Below are 27,764 nucleotides of genomic sequence, written 5' to 3'. Positions count from 1 at the left end.
ATGAGTTCGGCGAGTTCCGGTGCTGCCCATGCGAACGGCGGGGCTGGAGCGGCATCTCTCCCTTGAAAGTCCCCGAGCTGGTCCCGATGGAGAATACCGGTGGCTCATGATTTCCTGGACGACGCGCGAGCGACACGCTCCAAAGTGTTCACCGGGCTCTCGAGTGGCGGTGCAGCGAATGAGCCACCATGTAGTTGATCTCCTGCCGCGGCGACCCGGTGCGTTCTTCCGACGGGGCGGACAGGTCCACTCCATCGAGCGCGCCTTCGGTGTGAAACCCTTCCACCCGACGCCATGGGAGCGGGTTCGGTGGAAAGAGCCGATGAGTTCGGCTTCGAGGACCGCCTTGATTTCGTCATGCTTCTTCTTGAGCTCATCGGGCAGATCCTCGTACTTGACCGGAGTGCCTTCCGCCATCTCGGATGCAGACGGCGATGTGGTGGATGTTGAAGGTGGTCCCACCGGGCGTGCCAGAATGTGTTGACGTCAGAAACCCCCTGGCGGGCAGAGATGGTCAACACGGTAGAGCCGGGAACAACTAGGGCTGCGGCTGGCCCCAGTCCCTCAGAGCGACGGCCCGCAAAGCCTCCCGGTCGCACGTCCGATGTTTATCACAAGGGCGTGCCACCTGACCTATACCTGGTCGGGAAGGTGTGGATGATGCCTCGCTTAGTTTCCTGCGGGGCACACACGTAAACGTTAAATACGAGCCTCGATCGGCTCTCGGGTTATCCCGTGAATCGGCTCAAAGAGCCGATCCACCCATGATTCGGACAAGGTGTCCGAATATATGGTGGTCCTGCTTGATCAAAATAAAGCTAATGAGATCTACGACGATTTAGGGTTTTCACCGCATAATCGGATCATCCTACTCACGATTGGGCCTCGCGCTCGCGCACGGTGACCGTAAGCCGATCCTAGACAGGGCCTAAAAACCAACACGAGGTTGATCCCCGGAACATCCTTTCTAGGGCTAGCAAACGCCACCATACACGCCGCTGGATCCTCCAACCCTTTGTAAGGCCTAACTATTGCGGATGTTAAACTAATCCTTGATGAAACAAGGAGCAACCGTAACGGATCAGATCTACTAAACTATGATCAAGCGGGGTGCCGCCCCTACACCTAAGATAGGTGTAAGGGCGGCTAGACATGCAAGGGTTGCACTACGAAAGCATGTAATTCGAAGAACAATGCTAACCCTAACATGTCTAAGATAACTACGTTGCTCGCCATCAAAAAGGCTTCGATACGAGCAACGCATGAACAACGTGGGCAGAGCTTGTGCTGCCTAGATCGCAAGATGCGATCTAGGCAGCATGGTGCTTACCGGTAGAAACCCTCGAGACGAAGGAGTTGGCGATGCGCCGAGATTTGTTTGTGGTTGAACGTTGGTTGTTGTTTATTCCATAAACCCTAGATACATATTTATAGTCCAGACGGACTTTCTAATGTGGGCGTGCACCAAACCGTGCACGGGTAAGATTCTAACTTCTAAACTAAGATGCGATCTAATATATTACAGATACACGGGCAATTAAGCCCAACTTGGTATAAAAGGCCGATTCACGTATTTCTTCCATGTATATATCTTCAAGTCTATCTTGATCGCGGCCCACCTCTGACTTGGTCAAATTCTGGTGATAACAGGACCCCATGCATTTGAGGAACACACAAAAAGAAAAACTCTATTCTGCCACTAGATTAGATCCCATATCACTCGAAGCCGCCGTGATCGATTTCAACACTTTGTCGACACCATCACCATCTTCATTCCCTCCATCTACTTGGAATCTAAATTTGATATACGATTGGTTGCATTGTAAGACTCATCATCCATCTTTGAGATTTGGTAAACTATTGTTCATCCAATTGTGAGTAGTACACTTAGGATATGGGTTAAGGCCTACTTTTTCGCACCAATATGTGCATTAACTTTTATGAGATATTGTGTAATACTGGAGTACAGATCTATTTCATGTCTTAGATATTTCTATCTCGATCTTGAAAGGTTTGAAAAGTACCCAAACCAATGAGACCCGTAAAGGTATTAAGGTTTGAGTAGAGTTTAGCTGCATAATTCAACGCTATGCTCGAGTGACGAGTATTCATGGGTAGATAGTGTGGTTAGCATCTATGGAGTAACAGTGATGTCACAATATTTAAGGCTATTGTCGTATTTATCTTCATACCACGATCCATGCGGCATGCAGAGGAACCCGGGTGGACAATTTATCCGTGAATGACGTGGCATGCGACATCATGGTGCACATTAGGAAGCACTATCCACATCAATAATGTTGCATATTTTTACCGTGACTATGATATTGCATATGTGAGCGTCATTTTATCTTTTAAATCCCATCTATTAACGCAAAACTGCAGGAGGAAACCTCAAGCCCATGCCAATCTCCAACCATCGATACACAACCCTACACAAAAAAAACATTGGTCTGGTAAGAAAAGAATTAAACGAATGCTAGAAGTCTCGCCTGAGTGATCTTACACCAAAACTAATCTTCCCGTGGATTTATCTAGGGAAAAAGCGTTAATACTACAATTTGTTAATACGAGTCGAAGTTATCAGCTCTCTCGGATGACCGATGGCACAAAGCCATGACAGTAGAATACAATGTTCTTATAGAGAGTAAAACTTGGAGTCTTGTTCCCTAAAATTCTACAAAGAGCCTTATTGATTATAAGTGGGTGTATCGTGTCAAGATAAATTTTTATGGTACCGTTGATAGGTACAAAGCACGTTTTGGAAAAGATTTTAAGCAGAGATATGGCATAGATTATGAAGACACCTTCAGTCATGTTGTTAAGGAAGCTACCATCAGACTTGCTCTGGCATTTGATGTCTCTAGAGGCTGGAGTTTATAGCAACCAGATGTCAAGAACACGTTTCTCCATAACGTTTTTGAAGAGGTGGTTTATATGAAGCAACCTCCGGGTTTTTATAACTCTATCATGCTCCACATCATACATGCAAACTTTACAAGGCTCTCTATGGCCTCAAACAAGCTCCTCGAGCATGGTATTAATTCCAGGTTAAGTACAAAGATTCAAGCACTTGGTTTTGTTCCCTCGAAGGAAGATAATTCACTCTTTCTTTATCATAAACTAGGCATTGTGATATTCATGCTAATCAATGTTAACGATATCATATAGTCACTAGCTCATCAGATCAGGCCATATTCATTCTTATGTATGATCTTAAGGATGATTTTGCTCTTAGGGATCTTGGAGATTTGCACATCTTCTTGGGCATCGAGGTAAAGAAATTTAATGATGGACTGCTTCTCACCCAGGAAAAATATGCTACTGGTCTACTCACAAAATTCGGTATGAAAAATTGTACTTCCTCTCCCACGCCATTGTCCTCTATTGAAAAATTGTCTCCCACTAAGGACACACCTCTTGGTCATGATGATAGTACGAGCATAGAAGCATTGAGGGTGCTTTGCAATATTTGACACTAACACAGCCTGATATTTCCTTCTCAGTTAATAAGGCTTGTCAATATTTACATGTTCCAACAACTTCTCATTATATAGATGCTAAATGAATTCTCAGATATGTTATGGGTACTCTGAAGGTTGGATTTACCTTTTAGAAGTCCTCATCTTCTGTACTTAGTGCTTTCTGTAATGCAGATTGGGATGGTTGCTTGATAATAGGAGATCTACACGAGGGTTAGCTATATTTCTTGGAAGGAATCTGGTCTCATGGAGTGTTCAACAAGCCACGGTGTCGAGGTCAAGTATTTAAGCAGAGTATAAGGCTCTTGCCAATTCTACAGGTGAGTTGATATGGGTTGACGCACTCCTTAAGTAACTTGGTGTTTCTCTAAAAGAAAAACCATGCTTACGGTGTGACAATCTAGGTGTTGCATGCTTGTCTGTTCCATGCCAGAAATAAAAAAAAAATATTAAGGTTGACTATCATTTTGTTCGTGAAAGAGTTGCAAGTAAAATATTGGATATAAATTTCATCTCTAGCATGGATCGAGTCGCATATGGATTCATAAAGGCACTACCAGTTAAGAATCTTCATCAGTTCAAGTGTAATCTCAACCTTTAATTCACAAGGTTGTGATTAAGGGGCATGTTGAAAATACGTTGTTCTTTCTCTTTCCCATACACGTATTATAGACACGGAGTAGTACTCCACTCTACCCGTACGTCCCTCTCCTTGTACATGCCACACGATGGGCTTTTCATCGTCATATAACCCGTACCTAAGTCTCCTAGCGGAGTCACCGTTTCCGCCAAACCACAACATTCGCAGCTGAATTTGAGATCGTTTTGTAATAATTTAACTTTGTTTGCTGCTGTTATGGCTTTATATACAAATTCGGGCTCTAGGGCTTTCCATTTAAACTAAGTCTTCATTTTCAGTGCGTTGTGTGTCAGTTAATAGCACTGCATGACACATAAATCTACAAACCATTTTTGGAAAAAAAAATTGAAGATTAAATCGCACATGATAAAAATCATAGCTCAACAAATTAGAGATCAAGTTTCTTAGCATTGTAATTAATTTTCTGGACGTGGTCGTCACCATTAGCTCAACACGATTGCAAAATCTCAGAACGCTAGTGATACCACGTGTATTTGCCGAACCTACTGAACCTGAAGAACAGTAAGTATAGGACCAAAAAAAAAAACACAAGAGAAAGGAGCTAGACTCTATGTGCAACTTTGCAGCCTTTTTCTGTTTCTCTCATCTTATTTATACTTGCGGTTACAAAGCTTAACCGAAAGCCCACGACTAGAATATATCAGACCACGACTGAGTTACAGGCACCGCCATCCCAATGCCCCTCAACGCCGCCCTACAACGTCGCCATGATCCATTTTGATGGTGCCATCCCACGGCTAGATCAGAGCGGCGACCTATTATTATTCTAGAGAATCCAACCCAACACTCACTCGGTTTTATTCCTAGCTGAAACTGTTCGACAGGTCGAAACTGAAACTCTGAACCACAACTTAGCCAAACAAGCAACTCTCTGGAAACACATATCGACGCAGGTCAGCTAGCTACTGGCCGAGGAACGAGAGGAGAGGGATGGCCAACACGAACATGTAGGCGAGGATGGCGTATATGGCGAGCTCCACCCTGCCTAGGTCTTCCGTGAGGCAGAACACGGCGCCGGTCGCGAAGAGGACCCTGAGGACGACCCGTGCGAGGTGGCCGAGCATGAGAACCCCGAGCACGTTGGCGAAGAAGACGAGGAAGCGGCCGGCCCCGGACGGCGGCACGACGACGAGCGCCGATGTGGCCGCGCCCGCCTACGCCGTGGCGCACAGAAGCAGCAGGCAAGCACAGTAGCGCAGCTCCATGATTTCCCTCGCCGACGTATCGCACTCACACTGGGGCGGCAGCTGCCGGTTGCCGACAATGAGGAGGATAAGGAGGGGAGAAGTTGCTACGTCGTGAAAGGTGGCGGGCTTGATCGTGAAGGCGAAGAGGGCGAAGGCAGCAGCGGCCGCGGCCATGCCGATGTGCGCTCGAATCAGCGTGCCCCGGGACACCACGGGCCGCCACCAACCACCAGCAGCGACGGCAGCGGGAGGAGGATCCATTCTCTGTGTTCCTTTCTTCCCTGTTGCAACGATCTCAAGCTCTCGATATAAAGGCTCTCTGATCAGCATGAAGTGCAAGAGCCACGGCACACGCTGGTGTGGTGGGCAGGGTGGAGTAAAGCTAGCTAGTGAGATGGAACGTGCCATGGCTTTCCCTTGAGGTGCAAAGCTCCGGCAGCTAGCTAGCCTAGGATCGATGCAGCGAGTGCCTCGCCCTAGCTCGCCGTGGAAGGTGCTGTGAAAGGATCCAGAGCCATGTGGCGGTGTGAATCGTCTCCTTGCTAGCCTTGGTCCATTTCTGTTGTGTGACATACACTGCGCGAGGCATGGCTAAGCTAGCTAGCCGTTCTTGGTCGAGCCTCCGATGGCGACGAGTGAAGTGATCGAGCCAACACACAGCCCCGGCCCACGCGCGATCGAGGATCGTTGCACAAATTTGGAAGTGGTGGTTAATCGCATGGGAAACAGCGGCTCGCTGCACAGCCGCGCGTAGAACGTGATGTGCTCTTGCTACTCCTGGCTTTGGCTTCAGCAGCGGCGTGTACGAGGACGCCTGCTTGGCCTGTATTGTTTCTGTTTCGGAGGGCCGCTCGCAGTAATGTGTATTATTTCCTCCAAAAGAATGAAAGAAAAACGAGTGTCAGGCTTCCCTTATACTTTTTTTTCGCCAAAATTCCACCAATCTACTAATAATCATCAATAGCAGTATAAATAGATAAAAAGTATAATAAAAATTACAAGTAGGTCTTTCTCCGGCGCTCTCTGTAAAACGAGTAACTTGGCGGTGAGGCTTGGCGCGTTGTCGTCTTTGATGTGCGTCAGTTTGGGAGGGTTTGGAAAAAGGGTGTGTGCCTGCGCAGTCTAGGGTGACTCGCTGCCGCCGTGGCTGGAGCAGGGGCTCCCTCGGCCCCCCTTCTCTCTTGTGCTCTCACCGCGCTGCCCAAGCGACGGCTCTGTCCTAGCCTCTACTCGGCTCGCGCTCGGCATTCAACGGCCCAAAGAGGAAAAGGTCCCGGCTTTCTGATATATCTATGCTTCTCCGGTGATGTGGTTGTATCACGCCGGGTGCTCGCGAATGCCGATGTTGTCCCCACTCGTGGAGTGGTTGATGTGGGGTGAATGTCGACAGCTCGGGCGAAAGCCATGGGTGGTTTATTTGGAGCCGATGACAGTGACGCCCATGGGCGCATTCTCCTCCTTGGAGGCGTCTTTGTTGAGCCTCGGCTTTCCCCCATCATGGCCGGTTGTCTCGAGGTGAAAACCTTGACCTTTGTTGGGTCGAGCAACGGCATCACTCTGGTGTCGCTCCCCTTCCTAGAGGCGTTGCTCCTTCTGAGACTTCATCGTTCTCTAGTTTCTCGTTCCGTGGTCACATGTGGACCTATGGTTGGCGTCTGCACGTGGTGGTCGGTTAGTTGGCATTCCAGTGGGGTACGCCGGTGGCACCCTTGCTCTTCATTCCTTCAAGACGAAGACCTCAAAGCTTCAAGTTTTACCCTTTTTTGGTGTAGTCGTGCTCTTTTTGTTATGAGTGTCGTTTTGCTCTGTTCTGTGCTAGCATTGTAAGCTAGTAACCCCAGTGTAGTCCGTGTGTGTGTTTGGGTGTTGTTGTAATCATGGCCGGTTGATGGCTTTGCTGATCAAAGTCGGGCTCCTTGAGCCTTTATTTTAAAAAAGTTGCCAAATTTGAATTATTGTAAAATAGTATTTGTGCTACACATGCGGTGCTCATTTCCAGACGGAGGAAGAGTATTTATTTCTCATTTCCATACGGAGGAAGAGCATTTATTTCTGTAGTAGTGGTGCAATGTGAGTAGCGGCTTATCATCAAGGAAAACCAATATACCAGACGGAGGAAGAGTATTTATTTCCCATTTCCAGACAGAGGAAGAGTATTCATTTCTGTAGTATACCAGTGTGCATCATCGTCTCCAGAGATAAAATAAAGGTATCTACGTCAAAAAAAAAAAGATAAAATAAAGGTATCATCAGTGTACACCATTGTTTTGTGGGGATCAGTGTGCATCATCGTCTACAGAGATAAAATAGGTGTGCCAACTTTTAGCTTGTTTGTAAATTCTACAATTGTTAATACACTAGGGAATACCATATGCCACCATGAATTCTTTCACTTTCCCGTCCATAAAAAAAAACTTCTTCACTTCCAGTATGCCCTTACATCTCCGCTTCCATCAGGCCTCCTTCTTGTCCAAGGACATAAGCATGCGGGCAAACAGCAGAGATAAGCTTGTCAGGCTGAACCACCCGTGATGGACGCTGTATGCTGAACAAGTGTTGGTCAAGCTTCAGAGAGAAATTGGCTCATGTGGTCCTCCATTCTTCTAACTTATAGTCGTCCGCATCGAATCCGATCGATCTGAACTGTATATTGTCTGGCTGCACTCTTCGACAACCTTTGTTGGAGTTCTTGCTTTGAGCATCATCTCGGCGTACTCCGCCTCGGGATCTGATAGAGCCACAATCGCTCCGCCTGCCCCAATCGTGGCTTCTCCATCATGCAGGATGACCGTCCTGATGACTATGTTCAGGTCGAACGTGCGGTTGTACGAGAAGAATCCGATCGACCCTGAGTATATTCCTCTCGGGCTGCTTTCGAGCGAGTCAAGAATTTCCATCGATCTGACTTTCGGTGCCCCGGTCATTGAGCCTCCTGGAAAGGCAGCTTTCACACAGTCAATGGTGCTGAGATCGGGCTTCTTTGTTCCACGGATGGTGCTCACCATGGTGTGAACTGATTTGTATGACTCCACTTCCATAAGGCGAGGAACGTGCACACTCCCAGGCTCGCAGACCTTCCCCAGATCATTTCTTAAAAGATCGACAATCATCAAGTTCTCAGCCTGATCCTTTTCACTGTTGAACAAAATACAGAACAAAAAACATTATCAGCATTGTGAGCACTATGGCATCCCAATTCACAAGTTTGCAGGAATAACAATCAGCACATCCAGATAAAAGTGAATCTAAAAAGGCATGAGGATAGACAGGAATAGAGCACACAAGTATGGTATTCACGTAGTAATCGTAGTAGTAAGAGAAACCTCCAAGTACACCGCGGAGAGCAGAGATAACTATGATGCTCTATATCAACAAAAAAACAGCAAACGTCATCTTGTAATCGCATCATTTTCGATGATAAAACTGTGACAGTGCAATGTCACAAACTAAAAGTTTCAGCAGGCATAAGTTTGCTTCTCTACAGGACAGTAGAGAAAACTTGATAATGAAAGTCATACAATTCACTTGCTTCCTTACCAATCAAAAGGGACTAATCATTCACAAAGCGACTTAATCCAAAAGGAAAAATTGTGAAACAACTTAGTTAAAATGTTGATGGTACTGATTGTGAGTAGCGTACAAAAATAAATTCGTAAAAGAAGAACTTAGATCTCCCAAGTTTAACATTTCTTAACGCAGTAGGAAAGAAAGTCTCAAAAATGAAAATATATATATATATATATTTCATATACTTGCCTGTATTTCAGTTGCAAACGTAGACATTCATCTTCCTCCGGTGTTCTGCCACGTGCTATAGTACCTTTGATTGGTTTTGCCTCTAGAATTGCATTTCGATCCAGTCGCAGAAACCTTTCAGGAGAAGAGCAGCATATACTCAGGTTTTCTGAGGAGAAGTTAAGCCAGGCTGCATATGGGGCTGGGTTTTGTTTCCTCAATTTAAGGTACAGTTGCAGGGCATTTATATACTCTATCCCTCTTCTCATCCGAGTAGTTAGGCACAACTCATAACTTTCCCCATCCCTGATATAATCCAAGCAACTCTGAACATCCTTCATATATTGATCCTTTGATTTTTCTACGACAAAATTTTGTGTGTCCACATTGGATGATCCAGTAAGCGACTTTCCATTGATCGGTGCTCCTGGTGCTGTAGCAATCATCCCAAGAAGCCTCTTCTCAGTCTCCACTAACCATGGTGTATGTGTTGTATTACTACAAACTCCATTTCCATTACTTGAAGAATGTTCGGCATGTAATGATAGAATGTATACATCACCATTATTGTGATCAACCACCACAAGGTTATCAACAAAGAAGAAGCATGCATCAGGAGTACTTGACTTAGCTTTGTTAGATGATGCATCACATTCAACTTTAAGACCGTACCTGGTATCAAAGCAAAGCTACCAAGGTCAGAGGGAGAGCTAACAGAAATTCAATAACATACATTATATTAAGTTCTTGATTAATGGATGAAATCTCTAGAGAGCTCATATAAGAAACATATGGGAATGGTGGACACAAGATGAAGGTAATTGTTTGTAAAGTAAAAAACTGAACAAACTATCTTGAAAGAAGTACCACAACTGCAGGCAAGAGAACAGTTCAATATCCAGCATGTTGAGAAGTCATGATCAATGTACATACCCTAGATATCCAACAAATCCACCATGGAAGTCAAATGGCAACCCTTCAAAATCCTTTTTGTTGTATTCAATGGACTCAATTTCCTGCAAAATGCGAAAAACTGATAAATTGGAACTCTCAGATCTTATGAATAACGCAAGCAAGATTCTGCTTGGCTGACAAGTGTAACAGTTAGTCATAATATTTTTTAGCTTAATGATAAATCAACTATGACGTGAGTTTATCATCAATCAGTGAACTTCAGTTATGCGCAAAATACAAACACCATGTTTGTCAAATAGAATGCTTTATACTGAGATGTCTAGGATCAATGACAATGCTGATACATCTCTGGTACCAATCAAACAATTATATTCGTTTTCAACTCATACTTATAATTGCCATCAGAAAACTATAATTCGAGGTTCAACCACGTGTCCTATTTCAATTCATACCTTATTCAGGAATTCCAAGAAGCCATCGTTGAGAGAGTTTTTCACAGCAGATCCATGGGCACCTCGAACAGTAACAGTTCCTCCACAATCGGCTCTGCAAGAGAAGTTGCGAAATCTAGGATAAGATTTATGACATACGAATTCACTAAATCTATTTTCTTCTGTTTTGGAGAAGTAGCTTCCTACCTTTGATTGGAGAGGTGAAATGTCATTTGCTTCCACAAAGGTCCACCCTTACCGCCCATGAATGAAAAGCGTGCCCTGTTCTGCAAGAAACAGTAGTTAAAACAAACAAGATGTTGGCCATTTAACTAAAAAAAATTGGTCATGACCAGGGAAGAAAATGGAATCTCTATCCCAGATAAGACGCATTTCAAATTTTCTGACTCGGCTACAATCTTCCAACTTAATTCACGTAGATGAAGATAAATATTATTCACACATTTGCTGCTCATTTCATCCACTGGAATGAAGGAAGCTTTTTTAAAACAAGCTTGAGGAAGAAGATTGTAAATGAACCAGGTTTATGCATCTTTTGTTGGTTATATCCACATGTATATGAGCATTCAATTAATTGCTAATAGCATACAATCATATTATTTTCAAACTTCACTTACATCAGATAAATCCACAGAGTAAAGTAACTGGATGATCAATCAAGGGTAAGCTGATTTGGCACCTGATCGACGGATGAGCTATCAAGCCAAAACGTATCTTCAGCATTCTGGTGACCAAAAAGCACTGAAAAAATGGCTTCAGAACCAGCTGTGCGGCTGACGAAGTTATCAATCTTCTTCCATCTCAACCGCAAGAATTTTTTCTGACTTCTTCTCTCTAGAAGCATGCTAGACCCAACAGAGTTGCAAAGATCCACTCTTTCAGTGTGTAACCCCTTTGGAACATAATTGCATTGATCTGCAGAATTCACCTGCCAGGCAATTAGAAGTTAACTATGATGGAGTATGAAGGGTATGTGCAGAAAATATTTAGTCATATATAGTACTTGAGATTTTTCCAGTTTACCAAGACTGTGAACCTTTCTTTCCTGAAACAACAATGATTGTGATCCAAATTCAGCTGTTATCCTCTTAAAGTTTTGAAAAATCTGTCTTCCATAATGGGTAGCAACACTCTCCGGGTGAAACTGAAATAAAAGCAATCAATTATAAGAAAAATAACAATAAAGAGAAGCACAAACAGAAGTAGCCAGTATACCTGCACTCCGTAATGAGGCCTGCTAGAATGCTTGATGCCCATGACGATCCTGCAGAAATCTGACTTACTAGCATTGTTTATGGTGATTGGCACTTGACCATTGCTAGTGTAATCTGAAGGGTTCGATAAGGACAGGTTATTCAACGACCCCCAGAAGGGAATACCATCAGGCTGATCGCTATCAAGAAAAGATAGCATTTTGGGAGAAGCAGTCCATGCTATTGATACAAGATCCTCAGGCAGAGAGCTTGCGTCTATTACAAGTGAATGGTAGCGCACTACCTGAATATAGCACCAGTAAGCACAATGATTTTTGCAGTGCAGATAGAAAGTGCAGGCTGAAACATGGATGGTACTGGCATAATAACACGAGTGGTAGACTAACCTTGAACCCAGAGTTTATACCTGATGGGATATGATTAAAGAGGTAGCATCCATTATGTTCAATTTCACTGATTTAGAAAGAGGTGTAAGGACAGGTGTTAACCATAAGCATACAAAGAATATGAAGATCATGATACACACAACAGCTTGCTAGAGAAATGGATTTGCATGGATCAGAAAGATGAAAGAACATGTTAGCGCGGAAATGAACATCAGGCTGAACATGTTAGAACAGGTCTTACCTAAGTCGTCCATGGATAGCTTCAGGAGCGTGGACAATCTTAGCACCATGGACTAACCCCAAGGCCTGCAACGATCAAACACGACATCTGTTTCAGACCAAGATGCCACCAGCAGTTTCCATATTTTCACTGTTTCATAAGACTGATCCACAAACAAGTTCACAAGGACAAACATTATTCTTTCACCTGGTGGCCAAGGCAGACACCGAGGATGGGTATATCCCCGCACTCGCAAAGTATCCGCAGACATACACCTGAAATACAGCATGTATGAAACGCTAATTTCCCACAGGCATAGTAAGTGCAGTAACTGAATTAGAGTTGGTGTGTGCTCACCTATGTCGCTAGGACACGCCGGAGATCCGGGGCCCGGCGAGATCACGATGTTGTCGAAGGCCCTCTCCTTGTACACCCAGTTGTACACGTCCCTCCACGACCACTCGTCGTTGCGCACCACCACAGGCGGCACTGCAATATACAAATAGCGGCCATACATATACTATTATTCAGCAAACAGTGGGTAGGTACGATTTTCTTGTTCTTTGAGCTACCCGATTGTGCCGTGTGCATAACTTCAAATCATGTCCATTAAACCATTTCTCAATTCAATTCAGCAACACACCGAAAGTTAGAAGCAAAAGAAACAATAGAGATTGACACGGAGACCAAAGTAGCTCTGAGCGGTGTCCCTGGAGAGGCAGGGGCGAGGGAGGTAAGTGGCTCACTCACCGCCGTTGACGACGGAGAGCTCCTGGAAGATGTTGTAGGTGTAGCTGTCGTAGTTGTCGATCAGGAGCGTCCTCACCGGCGGCTCCTCCTGCCCCTTGCCTCCCCGGGCCGCGAGCCGCCGGAGGCTCCCCCGGCCCACGGAGCTGAGCCACCGCGCGGAGGCGGAGGGCGGCGTCGGGCCCCACCTCGCCGCCGTCGGCGGGGCGGGGAGGCGGAGCGCGGCCATGTATCTCGGCGGCAGGGGACACGACACCGGTGCGGGAGATCAGGGAGGGAGAAAGGCGCCGCGTTTTCTAGGGTGGTGGTTCGCCTGGCTGGTGCCGGAATAAAGTATGAATCTTTTCCGCCCACTCGCTGATATCGTCTCGGCGGCTGTGCCCAGTCCCAGTGCCGTCTCTGTCCCCGCCGCCAACCGAACACGGCCCGCTGGGTCGGCGCGGTGGGTTGGGTTGGTGAAGGGGAAATTCAGTCTATTTTTAGTTTTAAAATACTCATACAATGTATAGGATAATTATCATATATTTATGAAATTTATTTGATTTGGAACTTTTTAGAGTATCTCCACCGGGGCATCCCATATAGTCGCCGGCAACGGTGCCGGCTCTGTCGTATGGGACGCGCCGGCACAACATCCTTCATTTGGTGGAGCTGCTCCGACACAGCGCACCCATACGACAGCCCAATACCCCAATAGATGATTTGAATTGAAAACTCAAACAAAAACATAGAAATTTGAATAAGTTTACGAATTTAAAGTTTGAGCCAACACACAGTCACCAAATTCGAATAGGTTTACGAATATGAAGTTTGGGCCAACATACGGCCACCAAATCGCCATCTCCGACGCAAAAAAAAACAAACGGCTTCCAAGCCAGCTGATCAGATGAACGAGGTCACTGGCGGCTCAACCTCGACGACTTCCTCATCGGTGGTGAGCCCCGGTGGCAGCTCCGTCGCTGCAATAGGATCCACGGTCGCCGGGGGAGGCATGCACGTCGACGGTGCCGGTGGAGAGATGAATGTGGAGGGTGTCGGCGATGAACGTGGAGGGTGCCGGCGGAGACATGAACGGGGAGGGTGACATAGGCATCCCAAATGGGCCTGCCGAATATAGTACCCGGGGTTTATTGAAGGCCCACTACCCGAAGAATAAGAAGACTCGAGAGCCCAAGATGTATTTAAGGAAAAGATAGAGTTGTAATAGGAAGTGTTATTTGTAATCCGGCGGGATGAGTTAGAAACCATCCCGGACTACGTAATCCTTGTATAGCACGAATCCCTCGGCTCCACCTATATAAAGGGGGGTCGAGGGACGAGAAGATCATCGAATCATTGTCCGCAAACCCTAGTTTTCATATTCGTCGAGTACTTTTCAAGCTGAAACCTTCGAGATCTACTTGCCCTCTACTTCTAACTAAACCCTAGCCTACAATCCATAGGCATTGACAAGTTAATCCCTTGTCAATTGGCGCCGTCTGTGGGAATTAGAGGCGTAAGGATCGGATCTCGATGGCACGTTCAAGATCTTCGACATCGTCAACCGGAAGCAACACCATGGATCGAGGTAAACGGATCGCTGCTGGTCTTGTTGATTTTGTTCCTCACCCACCCTCCCGTTTGGATGCATATGCGTATACGGCGGAGCCCTTGGAGATGACGTTCGGAAGATTCCACTTTTGCGTCGAGAAGGAAGGATCGTATCGTGTCGAAATTCCGATTTCGTCGGGATCGTCGGCGGTCGATTCCGACTTTTCAAGCTATGCATCGTCAAGCCGAGTCGGAAGAAGAAACTTCGGCAACACGTTACGTCGGCATCGAGCAAGAGAGAAACTCGCCAAGATCTTCGACAACGCATCGTTTGAGTCATCTGCGGACTCATATATAAGCGATGGCTCAAGCGATGTCGACGATTACGACTTCATCGACAAATCTCTCACGATGGGCAAGGTCTTCATCAATCTCAACAATGATGTCACCGAACCCAACATAGATCCGAGTACAAAATATCATCGATTTATGCTATCGAAGATCAAGAGGAAACATCGGAGGCCTTCGACGAGTTGGGAAATCCTTTTGTCGATCCCTCAGATCTAAGGAGAGGTATGGGCACTAAATACGTCGGGCCCACACCACGCGTCAGAGTCCAACTTCCACAGGCAGCCTGGGATAGAGCGGCAAAAGCCATAGATGGTTCAGAACCAATGACGACAACAGCTACAGCTCAAGAACTGCAAGCTTATCAATATATGCTCGCACGAACTGCCGAGAAATAGAAAAACAGACAGTCTGAGTTGAACGGGAGAAAGGAGGCAGCTACGCATCCAGGCGGGAGAAGGGCGGATCTAAGTGGACAATCTAGAGTTTCGGGTGATAGCCACAGGGAGGCTCGGAACAGAGGAAGATCAAGGTTACAACACATACCCGAAGCAGAAAGAGAGTTCTTGGTTCAAAATCTCGACATGTCTTTTATGTCGATAGATACAAGGGGAAATATTATCCCTAAGACACCAGAAGCTGGGTATATGGCGACACAAGCTTACATCCTCGCATCCAGGCCACCCCCGGAGATCCAAGGGAAACATTATACAACATGGCATTGGCAGGAGTTGGAGCTATGGGGACAGCGTTCGTAGCAACGCCTCCCGAAGGAGCAGCAGGGCAAAATAGTCCACGACCTGCGGCAGCAACGGCGGCAGCTCCCGAAGGACCAAGTGGAGCAAGAGACACGGGAGTACAAGCGAGGGTCGATAGAGCAAGGCAAAGCAGAAGAGATCATCGGCAGTCCCCGGAGCTTAATGATGAGGATATGTGCGGTCTACCGTGCTTCACGAGAAGAGTCCGAAAAACTCGAGTCCCCTCGGGATTCAAGTTACCCGATCACTTCAAAAAGTTCGACGGCCTGCAAGATCCGGAGGACTGGTTAATTGATTACCTCGAAACGGTGAAGCTAACTGGAGGAACTAGAGCAACCGCGATGCAAAGTATTCAGGTGCACTTAAGTGGAGCGGCACGATCTTGGATCAAAAAACTCCCGCCGGGATCCATCGACAACTCGGGAAAGTTTCGAGGACGTATTCGTCAAGAACTTCAGGTCCACATGCAAGAAGCCTGCATCGTTGGAAGAGCTGAGGGCGTGTCGACAAAAGCCAGATGAGTCAATGAGAAAATACATCCAAAGGTGGAACATCATAAAAAACTCGGCAGAAAATATATCCGACGAGAGAGCAATAGATGCGTTTGTCGCAGGAATCAGGCGCGGAGATTTTGTCGAGGACTTGGGAAGGACCAACCCAAAAACAGTATCCGCGTTGATGGAGATAGCAAATAGATGGGCAGACGGAGAAGACGCTGTCCACAATAAACGACACAGGTCGCCAGAGGAGGACCGTGGTCGAAATTATCAGACAAGGCGACGATTTCCTCGGCAGTATCCGAATTATGACGCCCCAGGGCAAATTTCGGCAGGATTTCGGTCAAATACAGGAGGAAGCAACAGAGACGATTATCAGAGAAGCAATGAGCAGCGAGGCGATAATAGGGACGACTCCCGCAACAGGCAAAATAGTGGGTCAAAGTTTCCACGACCTTTTGTGTCTCCCGAAGAAATGCTGAACGGACCGTGCCAGATGCACTTCTTCCTCGACAGCAATGGGAAAAGACAGTCAGGACACCTGCAGAAAGATTGTCGAAATTTTCAAGCAATGTTCGGATGTGCGTAAAACGCTCACGCACGAGCAGCACGGAGAAACCCTCGGGAGCCTAGGAGCGAAGTTCATCTACCGCCACCTCCCGCGATTACAGAAGGCAATCAACACCAGCTCGGAATAGCGGCAGCACTCGCACCACCACCCTATGTTGATCCTAACTCCAACGGAGCAGGTGTCGATGATTCGAAGGGAAGGCCATCTAATAGAGCTCAAAAAGTAATCTCACGACAGGTGTTTATGGCGAGAAAATGCCTCCACCAACGATTGAGTACCTTAATTGGTCGGGACAAGATATCGGTTTCACAATAGCGAGATCATCCGCGGCAAGTTCCTCGACCAGGGCAGTCAGCACTTATACTGCCAGCAGTTATCGCAGGATTTGACGTTTCTCGAGTATTCATAGATGGTGGCAGCAGCTTAAACCTTATATATGCAGATACATTGAGAAAGATGAACATATCCTTAGCAAACTTGAAGCCAACGGACACAAGGTTTCACGGCATCACACCAGAGAAACCAAGTTACCCATTGGGGAAGATCAACCTCGACGTTCGGCTTTGGAACCCGAGAAAATTATAGAATCGAGAACCGGAGTTCGAAGTCGTGGATTTTCCATCGCAGTACCACGCTTTGTCGGGACGACCAGCATACGCTAGATTTATGGCAGTACCACACTATACCTACCTGTTATGGAGATTGCCTGGACCCAAGGGACCAATCACGGTCAAAGGGAGTTTCGCCTTAGGCGATAAGTGCGACAAGGATTTCCATCGGTTATCGAAACCTTCGGGATGCAAGCTGAATACTTGGCGTCGAAAAGCATGACCGATTACGACGTACTGCCGGACGTCGGAAGGCCAAACAAAGAATCAACTTTCAACGCGAGAGAAAAATTCTAAGGAGGTGCAGATTCACCCGACGGATCCAAAAAAGACGACATCCATTGCAAACAACATGGATATCGCATAGGAAAGCGCGCTCGTCGAGTTCCTCCGTGAGAACTGGAAAATCTTCGCATGGTGTCCAGCTGACATGCCAGGAGTACCCGGGGAACTTGCCGAGCACCACCTAAATTTGGATCCAACAGCGAAACCAATCAGACAACCTTTGCGGCGTTTTTCGGAACCAAACCGCAAATCCATGCTATCCGAAATAAATCGACTAGAGGAAGCTGGTTTTATCAGAGAGATATCTACAGAAGCCACATGGGTAGCTAACCCAGTGATGGTGCCAAAGAAAAACACGACAGTCCTTCGCATGTGCGTCGACTTCACGTGTCTCAACAAACATTGCCCTAAGGATCACTTTCCCTCCCAAGGATCGATCAAATCATCGACTCCACGGCAGGTTGTGAACGTCTTTCCTTTTTGGATGCATACTGCGGTTATAACCAGATCAGATTAAAAGAAGAGGATGAAGCCAAAACAGCGTTTATTACACCTTACGGCGTGTTTTGTTACAAGACAATGCCCTTTGGTCTAAAAAATGCGGGAGCAACATATCAAAGGATGATGCAGAAGTGTTTAGCAACACAGATCGGGAAAAACGTGCAAGTGTACATTGATGATGTCGTCATAACATCAAAAAAGGGGACAACGCTGATCGAGGATCTCAAAGAAACTTTTGACAACCTCGACAAATTCTGCCTCAAGCCGAACCCGACGAAGTGTTCTTTTGGCGTCCCAGCAGGAGAACTTCTGGGGTTTCTAGTTTCAGCAAGAGGGATTGAAGCAAATCCCGACAAAATACAAGCCATAGTAACAATGAGGAAGCCAACGAAGTTGAAAGAAATACAACAGCTAACTGGGCGAGTCGCAGCTTTGAGCGGATTCGTCGCCGAGGTTAGGAGAAAAAGCGTTACCATTTTATGCGCCGATCAAACAAGGAGATAAATTCCAGTGGAACGAAGAAGCCGATAGAGCTTTCGAGGATCCGAAGCGAAAAATATCGACACCACCAATCCTGGTGGCTCCAAAGGAAAAAGAACCTCTCTTGCTGTATATTGCAGCCACACCCCAAGTGGTTAGCACGGTGTTAGTTGTCGAAAGAGAAGAAGAAGGGAAAATCCATGGAGTACAGCGACCAGTATACTTCGTGAGCGAAGTCTTGTCTCCCTCAAAACAAAGGTACCCTCGTACCAAAAGCTAGCATATGGAGTGTTCACGACAAAGCACGAAAATTGCGCCACTATTTTTCAGCACACCCGATCATAGTGGTCAATGAAGCTCCCTTGTCAAATATACTGAACAATCCAGAAGCTACGGGTCGTGTCTCCCTTTGGGGAATAGAACTTTCCCCTCGGGACATCACGTCGCAAATACTACCGGACTTCATCGCAGAGTGGATGGAGTTGCAAAATACAGGACCCCCAGATTTATCGAGAACCTGGACTATGAATTTTGATGGGTCCAAGAGACTAGAAGGGGCTGGCGCAGGAGTAGTACTCATATCACCTGAAGGCGACAAGCTGAAATACATCCTTCGGATGACGTTCCCTAACGCGTCTAACAATGAAGCAGAATATGAGGCTCTCATACACGGGATGAAGATGGCGAAAGCCCGTGAGCAACTCGATTAAAAATCTTTGGCGATTCACAGCTTGGTAGCTCAGCAAGTTATGAACCAATGTGACGCTAGTCAATGACAAGCATGATGGCATACAAGGAGGTGTACAATGAGCTCGAGAAGTTGTTCGATGGATGCGAAGTAAATCATATTAGTAGATTGAGCAACGACGAAGCCGACGTTCCGGCAAACATCGGGTCGCAGGTGCCTGGCAGTCCCGCCGGGTGTATTTTGGGAAGAGATAACAGAGAGATCCACTGAGTCGACAAAATCAAAAAAGAAGGAGAAGAAACCCTCGGGGGCTACCAAGGAGAAGCAAGAGGAAGAAGAAGAAGAGCAAGACCTGGTCATGGTAATACAGATACCATGGATGCAGCCATACATATCATATATACTCAAGAAAGAAATACCCGACGATCCAGTCGAGGCAAGGCGAGTAATTCGACGCTCCAAAGCTTTCACAGTGGTTAAGGGAGAATTATATAAGAGAAGTATCTCAGGCGTCTTGCAAAGGTGCGTCACACCCGAAGAAGGAAGAATAATTCTGAAGGATGTACACGAAGGAATATGTGGCCACCACGCAAGTAGTCGAGCTATCGCAGCCAAGGTTTTTCGGGCAGGATTCTACTGGTTAACAGCAATTGAGGATGCTAAGGACATAGTACGAACTTGCGATGCGTGTCAAAGGTTCGCCGCAAAACCTCACTCTCCGACGAGCGAGCTAGCACCAATACCTTTGTCGTGGCCCTTTGCACAATGGGGACTCGATATGGTGGGCAAGTTACACAAATCATGGCCGGGAGGAAAGGAGTACATGCTAGTAGGCATGTCGACAAATTTACAAAGTGGATAGAAGCGAAGCCGATAAATTCACCAGACGGAGCATCTCGCAGTAAAATTCATACAAGGCCTCGTCTTCAGGTTTGGAGTGCCCCACAAGCATCGTCACGGACAACGGCAAGCAACTTCACATCCAATGAATTCAAAGACTATTGCAAAGAGGTGGGTATCAAGCTGAATTTTGCGTCAGTTGCACATCCTCAAACCAATGGGCAAGTCGAGAAAGCCAATGGCATCATCTGCAATGGCATCAAGAAACGTCTGTTGGGACCTTTAGAAAAAGCTCGACATACCTGGCCTGAAGAATTACCAAGTGTGCTGTGGAGCATCCGAACAACACCAAATACGGCGACACAGGAAACCCCGTTTTTTCTGGTTCATGGCGCGGAGGCAGTACTTCCAATAGAAATAGAGCACGACTCCCCTAGAGTGACAGCATATGATGAAGAAGCTTCAAAGATAGCATTGGAAGACGATGTGGACGCACTCGACGAAGCTCGAGACGAAGTACTATCTCGCGTAACCAAATATCAACAGGACTTGAAGAATTACCACAGTCGACGTCTGCGGCCAAGATCTTTTCAGGTGGGCGACCTAGTTCTTCGGCTCACGCAAAAAGTCATGAAAAACTCGAGTCACCATGGCTTGGTCCTTACATCGTCACGGAAGTAATCGGAGGAGCATACAGGATAAAGGACAAGAAGACAGGGGTGGAGGAGCCAAACCCCTGGAACGTGGCGCAACTCAGGCGGTTCTACGCCTAGAGTCGAAATATAGTCCTTGTAAAACTTCAATGTACTCGAAACGCCCACGAGTTTTCGGACGCACTCTTTTCCTTTTCGGGGCACCGAGTGGGGCCGGGAAAGGTTTTTAATGAGGCGGGCTCGTGGTGCTACAATATAATAAAGATAGTGGAGATATACTTCTTATTTTTCGACACGCTCGGGGGCTCAAACGCCCAAGCCTCAAAATACATACAATATAGATTCACTGAAATATTTCGCCTTGGTACATTAATACCTCGCCAAATATAAAAAAATCGGGAGACAACAATCATAAATATAGTGTACACATCAAAAAACATAAGTGCCTTGGTTTAAAAACCTCGCCATGCAAACATAGAACTTCGACATCAACGATATTCAAAAATGGGCAATCTACCCAAAGAACAAACAAAGAGGTTTTATTCCAGCAGGAAAAATAGATTTCAAGGAAGGAAAAATAGTGTAATCTTCAGGCTCGGGGGCTTCAACAACATAGAGAACCTCAAGCAACACACAATGAGTTCCTTCGGAAATATGAGATACAAGGTGTCTAACATGATACAAGTCAATGAAATCCCAAGATAGTATCTACCGATAAACCCCTGGTTGTTTTGTGTTCAAGCATAAGAACCCTTGGTAAAGAATTCGGAGTCCATCCGAAGAAGTTCATCTATCATCGACTCGGCCACAGGAGCTACCATGGCATCGATTGAGTCAATATCATTCTTTCGACGCGTCTTCTTGGCAGTACAACCAGCAACAATCTTCGTCGGGTCCAACTTTGGGTAACAAATGTTTATCATAATCATGGCAAATCTCGCTCCAAAGAAGTGAGTTGAGCCCGCACAAAGTTATGGATGCGAGGAGCATCTCTGAATACTTCCAATAGTTCGGGAAGAGTTTTTGGAACCTCGTTTCGCGGAAACAGCATTCCTATAGACAAGGGTTAATGTCGACGTGCAAAAGCTGAGAAAATCGCGCACCCGGCAAGCACGATCTTGGAACCTAACAATTTGTTGGGTTCGTTCGAGAGTGGTCCGGAACAAACACCCATGATTAAGGGAGAGATTAACAAGAAGATTTGTCCTCTCATTTACTCTCTGATCTTCGGCAGCAGAATCAAGAACTGAGCCTGATAAAAGCGACAGAGCAAGAAATTGGAAGAAAGGCACAGCAAGATAAAGAAGAGGCATCAAAAGAAAGCAAAAACGTACCTAGCATATCTGTGCTAGCTTCTAGCATTAGCTCAAGCATACTATTTTCTCGGGTTGTGGCTCCCTTTGCTTCCAAGATACAGACAGCATCCCTAGCAGCCCACGGCTTCTTCGGCTTGGTGAAGAGCAAGTTTTTCTCCTTCAGAGGCTTTTCGAGATTGTTCCATCATGGCCAAAGTTTGTTTCTTCATAAACTGAAGTTGTTGTCGAAGTTCTTGCAAATCTTCCGACAAACGTCCGCTCGATGAACTCTCGAGGAAATTGTGGTCGACTAGTATTTTCTTCGAGAAGGAAGATGCAGTGAAGCAACGGCGTGAACAAGGAGGAGTCGAGTAGTTATCAAATATTAACCGGAAAAGAAAGGCCCAGGATCAATGAAAAGCACGAAGGGAAATTTCATTACTTGCTAGAAAATTTACATGGGTATTACAAAAGAAAGTTCTCCAGGAGGACTAAGTGAGTAATTGTCGCCAAAGCTAAAATGGCGACAAGAGCAAAAGAAATAGAAACAAGGAGGCATGCAACTAGACCTCCGGCCTCGAGGAGCTGGGAGTCGATGTTGGCTTAATCCCGAGATACGCCAAGATTTTCTTCGTATTGGGCTTGGCCGCCTTCATCAGGGACTTCCACCTCGACTGCTCTATCTGATCGGTGTCGCCAACCTTCATCCGAGCCGAGAGTCCGTCGGCTGTCGGCAACCGGAGCAACAAGTATTTTCAACAGCCACCTTCATATTTTCATGGCGCATCTTCAGCCCAAGATCTTCTGATGTATTGAAAAGCTTGGCAAGGTCAAGGAAAGTCGAAGGTTCCTCTTTCTTCGGGAAGAAGTAGGGGAACAACGCCGACAAAGCCCCACCGGCATTGGCCACGCCTTCACGAATTTCGCGTCCATGGAACTCTAGAAGAGAAAGTGCGTCAAGGAGAGGGTCATTGACAGGTTTCTCCAGATCAAAATCTTGGTTGGTTTGGGCTGCCACATAAGACAGAACGTTAGTCGAAAACCAAGAAACAAGAAGTACAAACAAAACAGAAGGGACAAGTGATATTACTCAGCGTACGTCGACTTTGCGAATTCAAACGCTTGATGATCCCTTGTTCTCGTGCAACCTGTGCAGATTTTTGCTCGTGCAAGGCAGATTCAGCATCTTTGAGCCTTTGCTGCAATTCTTCGACACTAGCAGCCTTTGCTTTGGCATCATCAGCTTCAGCTCTGGCTTCGCTAGCGGCAAGCTCAGCTTTCTTGCGAGCCGTTTCACTTTTCTCAAGATTCCGAGAAAGTGTCTCGGCACGTTCGTTAGCCTCTGCAAGTTTTTCTGTCGAGATGCGGAAAAGAAAAAGAAGAAAGATCAGAAATAGCGACAAGCAGTTGGCGTAAAATACCAAGGAAAAACAGCAAATGAAAAGTCGTACCTTCGGCTCGTCGGCATACTCGCGGTACCCAATAAATTGGGACCCGATGCGGATAAGATCCTTGATCATAGGCTGTCAAAGAAGAAGAAAAGAAGGGGAAAAAACTTCGGCATTACAAAAAGTAAGGGTCCATAAAAGCAAAATAGAGAAAAGATAGATCTCGATAAACTTACATCATCCAAGAGCTGCGACGAAGAGCTGCTCAATTGAGGAGGAGGCTCAACGATCATTTCAACCCTTGCCCTTTTTGGCGAAGGGACAAGGGGGCTCGATGGTGGAGTAGTGGTGACGACGTTTTGTTGGGGAGGCGATGTTTCATCTCCTTCAACTAACGTGTCTGAAACAAGCACGACACGTGACGTGCTGGTCCGAGGAGCTACGTCGATGAATCGGAACTTCTTCTTCCTCATCACTAGTGAACAAAAATCGACAGTACAAAAAGCAAGACAAGTTAAATCTTTCGAGTACATAAAAAGGGGAGGAGAGATAAAGTTGACTTACGAGCTGATGAGGGACTCAACATAAGGATCATAAGCTGTCCTCGGATGAGAAGGAACAACTTCTTCAGCCTTAGAAATGCCAGAATCCTCGGCTTCAGTCCTTTTCCTTTTGTTCTTTGGAGAAACAGCAGGAGGAAGGGATTCGGTCGATTCACTGGCCTCAGACTCAGCCTCTTTTTCATGAGAAGCCGCAGATTTGTGAGAACCCGCGACTTCACTTTCAGGAACATAAGAGCCTTGAGCATCTTCGGCAACTATACCCATTTCTTCGACTTCTCCATCCTCAGGAAGAGGAGGAAGGGAAGCCATAGTAGGGTGATCCTATAAAAAATAGCGACAAAGGGAAAAATAGCGAGATATTAATACAATGAGATGCAGGAAAAATTCGGAACAAGATAAAAATTCGAAGAAGACAAAATACCTCGGGAAGAGGATTGGTGGAGTTGTAGGGTGCCACGCGACAGGAGGAAGGAATAGGATCCTTCTTACTCAGCGAGGTAATTCTTCGGATAAGCTTCTCCAAGTCCTTCACAGAAAGATCACCGGAGAGCCTATTGGCGTCATTGGCACCCGGAGTATGTCCAAAGGGGATTTTTGCGAGCCCGAAGAGGCTGCACTCTAATTCTAAGAAAATAGGCTGTGATTTGGACACCGAGATAACTCTTTGCCTCGAGTATTTTGGAGCTGATGAATACGAGACATAAGAGCTTCTGTCGCCTTCTTCTCTTCTTCGGAAGCTTCGGCGTCCCAGGAGTGGCGACGTTGAATCTTCGCGTTTCCGTCGAAAGGAACTATGTTGTGTTCCACGGAGTTGGCGCTTTCTTCGTGTATATAGAGCCACCTCTTGCGCCATCCTTGGACGGAGTCGGGAAATTTGACGTCGAAATAATCGACATCGGTTCGGACACGAGATAACTACGCCACCTATGTTGTAGGTGGCGTTGTGCGCGCCATTGCGGCGAAGGCGAGAAAATGCGCTTCCAAAGAGCCCAATTGGGAGCGACTCCAAGGAAGCATTCACAAAGAGTGATAAAAATAGAAATATGGAGGATCGAATTAGGAGTCAGCTGGTGCAACTGAATCCCGTAAACAAAGAGCAGACCGCGGAGGAAATCATGGATTGGGGGAGAGAGGCCACGGATGAGATGATCAACAAAACTAACCCGATACTCCATTGGAGGTTTGGGATAGCTTTCTTCGCCGGGAAAGCGGATGGCGTCTTCCTTCTTCATAAGGCCAAGCCTTTTCATCAGGTTGGCGTCTTGATTGGAGATTTTAGATCTCTCCCACTCAAGATCTTCAGCAGCCATCGCGGACTCTGGAGTGCTGTGGCGAGTCAGGCGCGCGCGCGGTGGCATCAACGGCAATGGGCAGCGCGATGTATGCAAGTGCGGGAAATCAGAGAGAGTTGGGCGCAGGGAAAGTTTTGTGAAGAGGAACAGGTGAGCGGCGCAAGCGAGGGGATGAACGGAGGTTGAAGACAGGTTTATATAAGAATTGGGTGAAGCAGTGTGCCGTTGGATGAGGAGATCGTGTGGTGATAATAGATCTTCTAGACACAAGGGCAAAAAGTATTTTTATCGGGATAGGCGTTACAGTACGTGCGCCAGAAAAAGCGGAGGACGTGTGTCCCCCACTTGCACGACGTGTCAACATGGTAGAAATAATGGACCCACAAAACAGAAAAATCTCGGCAATTGATGGAGTTGAAGAAAATTTGCCAAGGGAAAATGTGTCGACAATACAAATAAAAGAAGAATGGCGACAGGATGACTTATTTGCATACTTCGGGAGCCTTTGGTCAGAAACAAGTTTTTGCCCAAATGCTCGGGGGCTACTTCGAATAAAGTACAGTTTCGACTATGGAAAATATAGAAAATGTTGAGCCTACAGTCAAGCACAAGTTCTTGGCTGTAGCCTCGGGGGCTACTCCCATCGGGAGCGCTGTTCGCGCACCCGAGAAATATAAAAAAAAAAAAAAAAAAGAGAGAAAAAGAAAGAGAAAAGAAGAAGGAGGAAAGAATATCAGGAGATAATGGCAATATAGCGACAAGGTGGACTAAAATGTTGAGCCTACAACCCAGCACAAGTTCTTGGCTGTAGCCTCGGGGGCTACTCCCATCGGGAACGCTGTTCGCGTGCCCGATGAAGTTAACAAAGGAAAAATAGAAAAAGCAAGAGAGTATATTTCGAGTTATAATTAACTCTACATATACTCCCATCGGGAGAGCAACATAAGTCATATTTGACTCGATAAAATGTGCCATTCCAACAGCCGGAAAAGCACTCGACAATATATTCTCGTAACGCCAAAGTTGCGATCAATTTCCGAATGCCGCAAATTTGCGAAGGTAAGACCCCGTAACTATTCTCGCTGGGCGTGGCATCGCCAAAGACTGCGCTCCGCTACTTTTATCCGTATCAACAGATGCGAAGAAAAATCCTAACGGACGCGTTAGGTACTCGATAAATTCGACCGGGACTCGACGGAATGGTAAGACCTTAAGCGGCACTCGTCGAAGTTTACACCAGTATCCCGAGATCATGTCCAGGGACGTGATTTTGAAGTAGGTTGTTGCGGATTGCCACTAGAGCAGTTAACTAGTACCTGATCCGTCAGATGAACTAGCCCCAACTACCAATATCCCTGTACAATATAGAATTTTATGAGAAAAAGTACGAAAGTTAGAGCTTTCGAGTAAAAATAAACAATGAGAGATTTTCCTTGATTCTATGATTCAAGCAAAATCTCGGGGGCTACCGACATAGGCATCCCAAATGGGCCTGCCGAATATAGTACCCGGGGTTTATTGAAGGCCCACTACCCGAAGAATAAGAAGACTCGAGAGCCCAAGATGTATTTAAGGAAAAGATAGAGTTGTAATAGGAAGTGTTATTTGTAATCTGGCGGGATGAGTTAGAAACCATCCCGGACTCCGTAATCCTTGTATAGCACGAATCCCTCGGCTCCACCTATATAAAGGGGGGTCGAGGGACGAGAAGATCATCGAATCATTGTCCGCAAACCCTAGTTTTCATATTCGTCGAGTACTTTTCGGCTGAAACCTTCGAGATCTACTTGCCCTCTACTTCTAACTAAACCCTAGCCTACAATCCATAGGCATTGACAAGTTAATCCCTTGTCAGAGGGTGCCGGGGAAGACGCCGACGCAGCTCGCGTCGCCATCACCTATTGGCCGATGCGCTCGCGGTAGATCTCGTGCCACGCCCGTGCCAACGGGTCCATCTTCTCCATGTCGGCAATCAAGATCTTAGATTCTTGAGACATGTTGGCCAACAAAAGCTGCGTCGCTTCGTTGGTGGCCTTCATGGCAGCGGCGTGAGCTTCCATCTTCGCTGCCTCCACCTTCTCCCTCTCCAACTAGATCTTCATGTCTTGCTTGTCGAGGATTGCCTTCCACACGACGGCGGCCCTATCCGCCGCTTCCTTGTTCTCCACCGAGAATGAGGTGATCATCTTCTCAAGGGAGGCGTCCATGGCTGCCAATACCGGCGCCACATTCCTCTCGGCCTTGTCCTTCTTGTTGACAATGGGGCGCCCGGTGGAGGCGCCGGCTGGATCAACCGGCCTATCTTCCCTGTCCTTCATTAGAGTGTGGAGGAGGTCATCCCATTTCTTGCAACCTTGTAGCTTGTTGAAGCAATGCATGAAGGGGAAGTCTTTGTCATCGTGGTTGAACTTGTACATGTCGAGGGAAGATGGATCATATAATAGATACAATATAATGCATTATGAACA

General features: G+C 46.4%; 1 protein-coding gene across 4 annotated transcripts; it reads right to left on the bottom strand.

Annotated features, from left to right (window-relative positions):
• Window positions 1-7,570: 7,570 nt before the first annotated feature.
• On the bottom strand, window positions 7,571-13,243 carry LOC124697407 (probable aminodeoxychorismate synthase, chloroplastic). 4 transcript variants are annotated; one of them, XM_047230007.1, is made up of 13 exons: window positions 13,003-13,243; window positions 12,610-12,741; window positions 12,460-12,527; window positions 12,274-12,338; window positions 12,033-12,099; window positions 11,648-11,929; window positions 11,436-11,576; window positions 11,112-11,360; window positions 10,619-10,698; window positions 10,433-10,526; window positions 9,999-10,081; window positions 9,087-9,737; window positions 7,571-8,465 (listed from the first exon to the last, which is right to left on the bottom strand). In XM_047230007.1, exons 1-13 carry the CDS (start codon window positions 13,226-13,228, stop codon window positions 7,934-7,936), a joined length of 2,670 nt encoding a protein of 889 aa, XP_047085963.1. In that variant the 5' UTR covers window positions 13,229-13,243; the 3' UTR covers window positions 7,571-7,933. The 4 variants fall into 4 exon arrangements, with proteins under 4 accessions (XP_047085963.1, XP_047085968.1, XP_047085974.1 ...); XM_047230012.1 differs by having other exon boundaries at window positions 11,469-11,576; XM_047230018.1 differs by lacking the exon at window positions 13,003-13,243 and having other exon boundaries at window positions 12,053-12,099; window positions 12,610-12,658.
• Window positions 13,244-27,764: the final 14,521 nt, after the last annotated feature.

This window comes from Lolium rigidum, chromosome 1, assembly GCF_022539505.1.
Source record: "Lolium rigidum isolate FL_2022 chromosome 1, APGP_CSIRO_Lrig_0.1, whole genome shotgun sequence".
NCBI classification, from domain to species: Eukaryota; Viridiplantae; Streptophyta; class Magnoliopsida; order Poales; family Poaceae; genus Lolium; species Lolium rigidum.
Note: the sequence above shows the minus strand (reverse complement) of the source record. Positions and strands in the feature narration are given on the sequence as shown.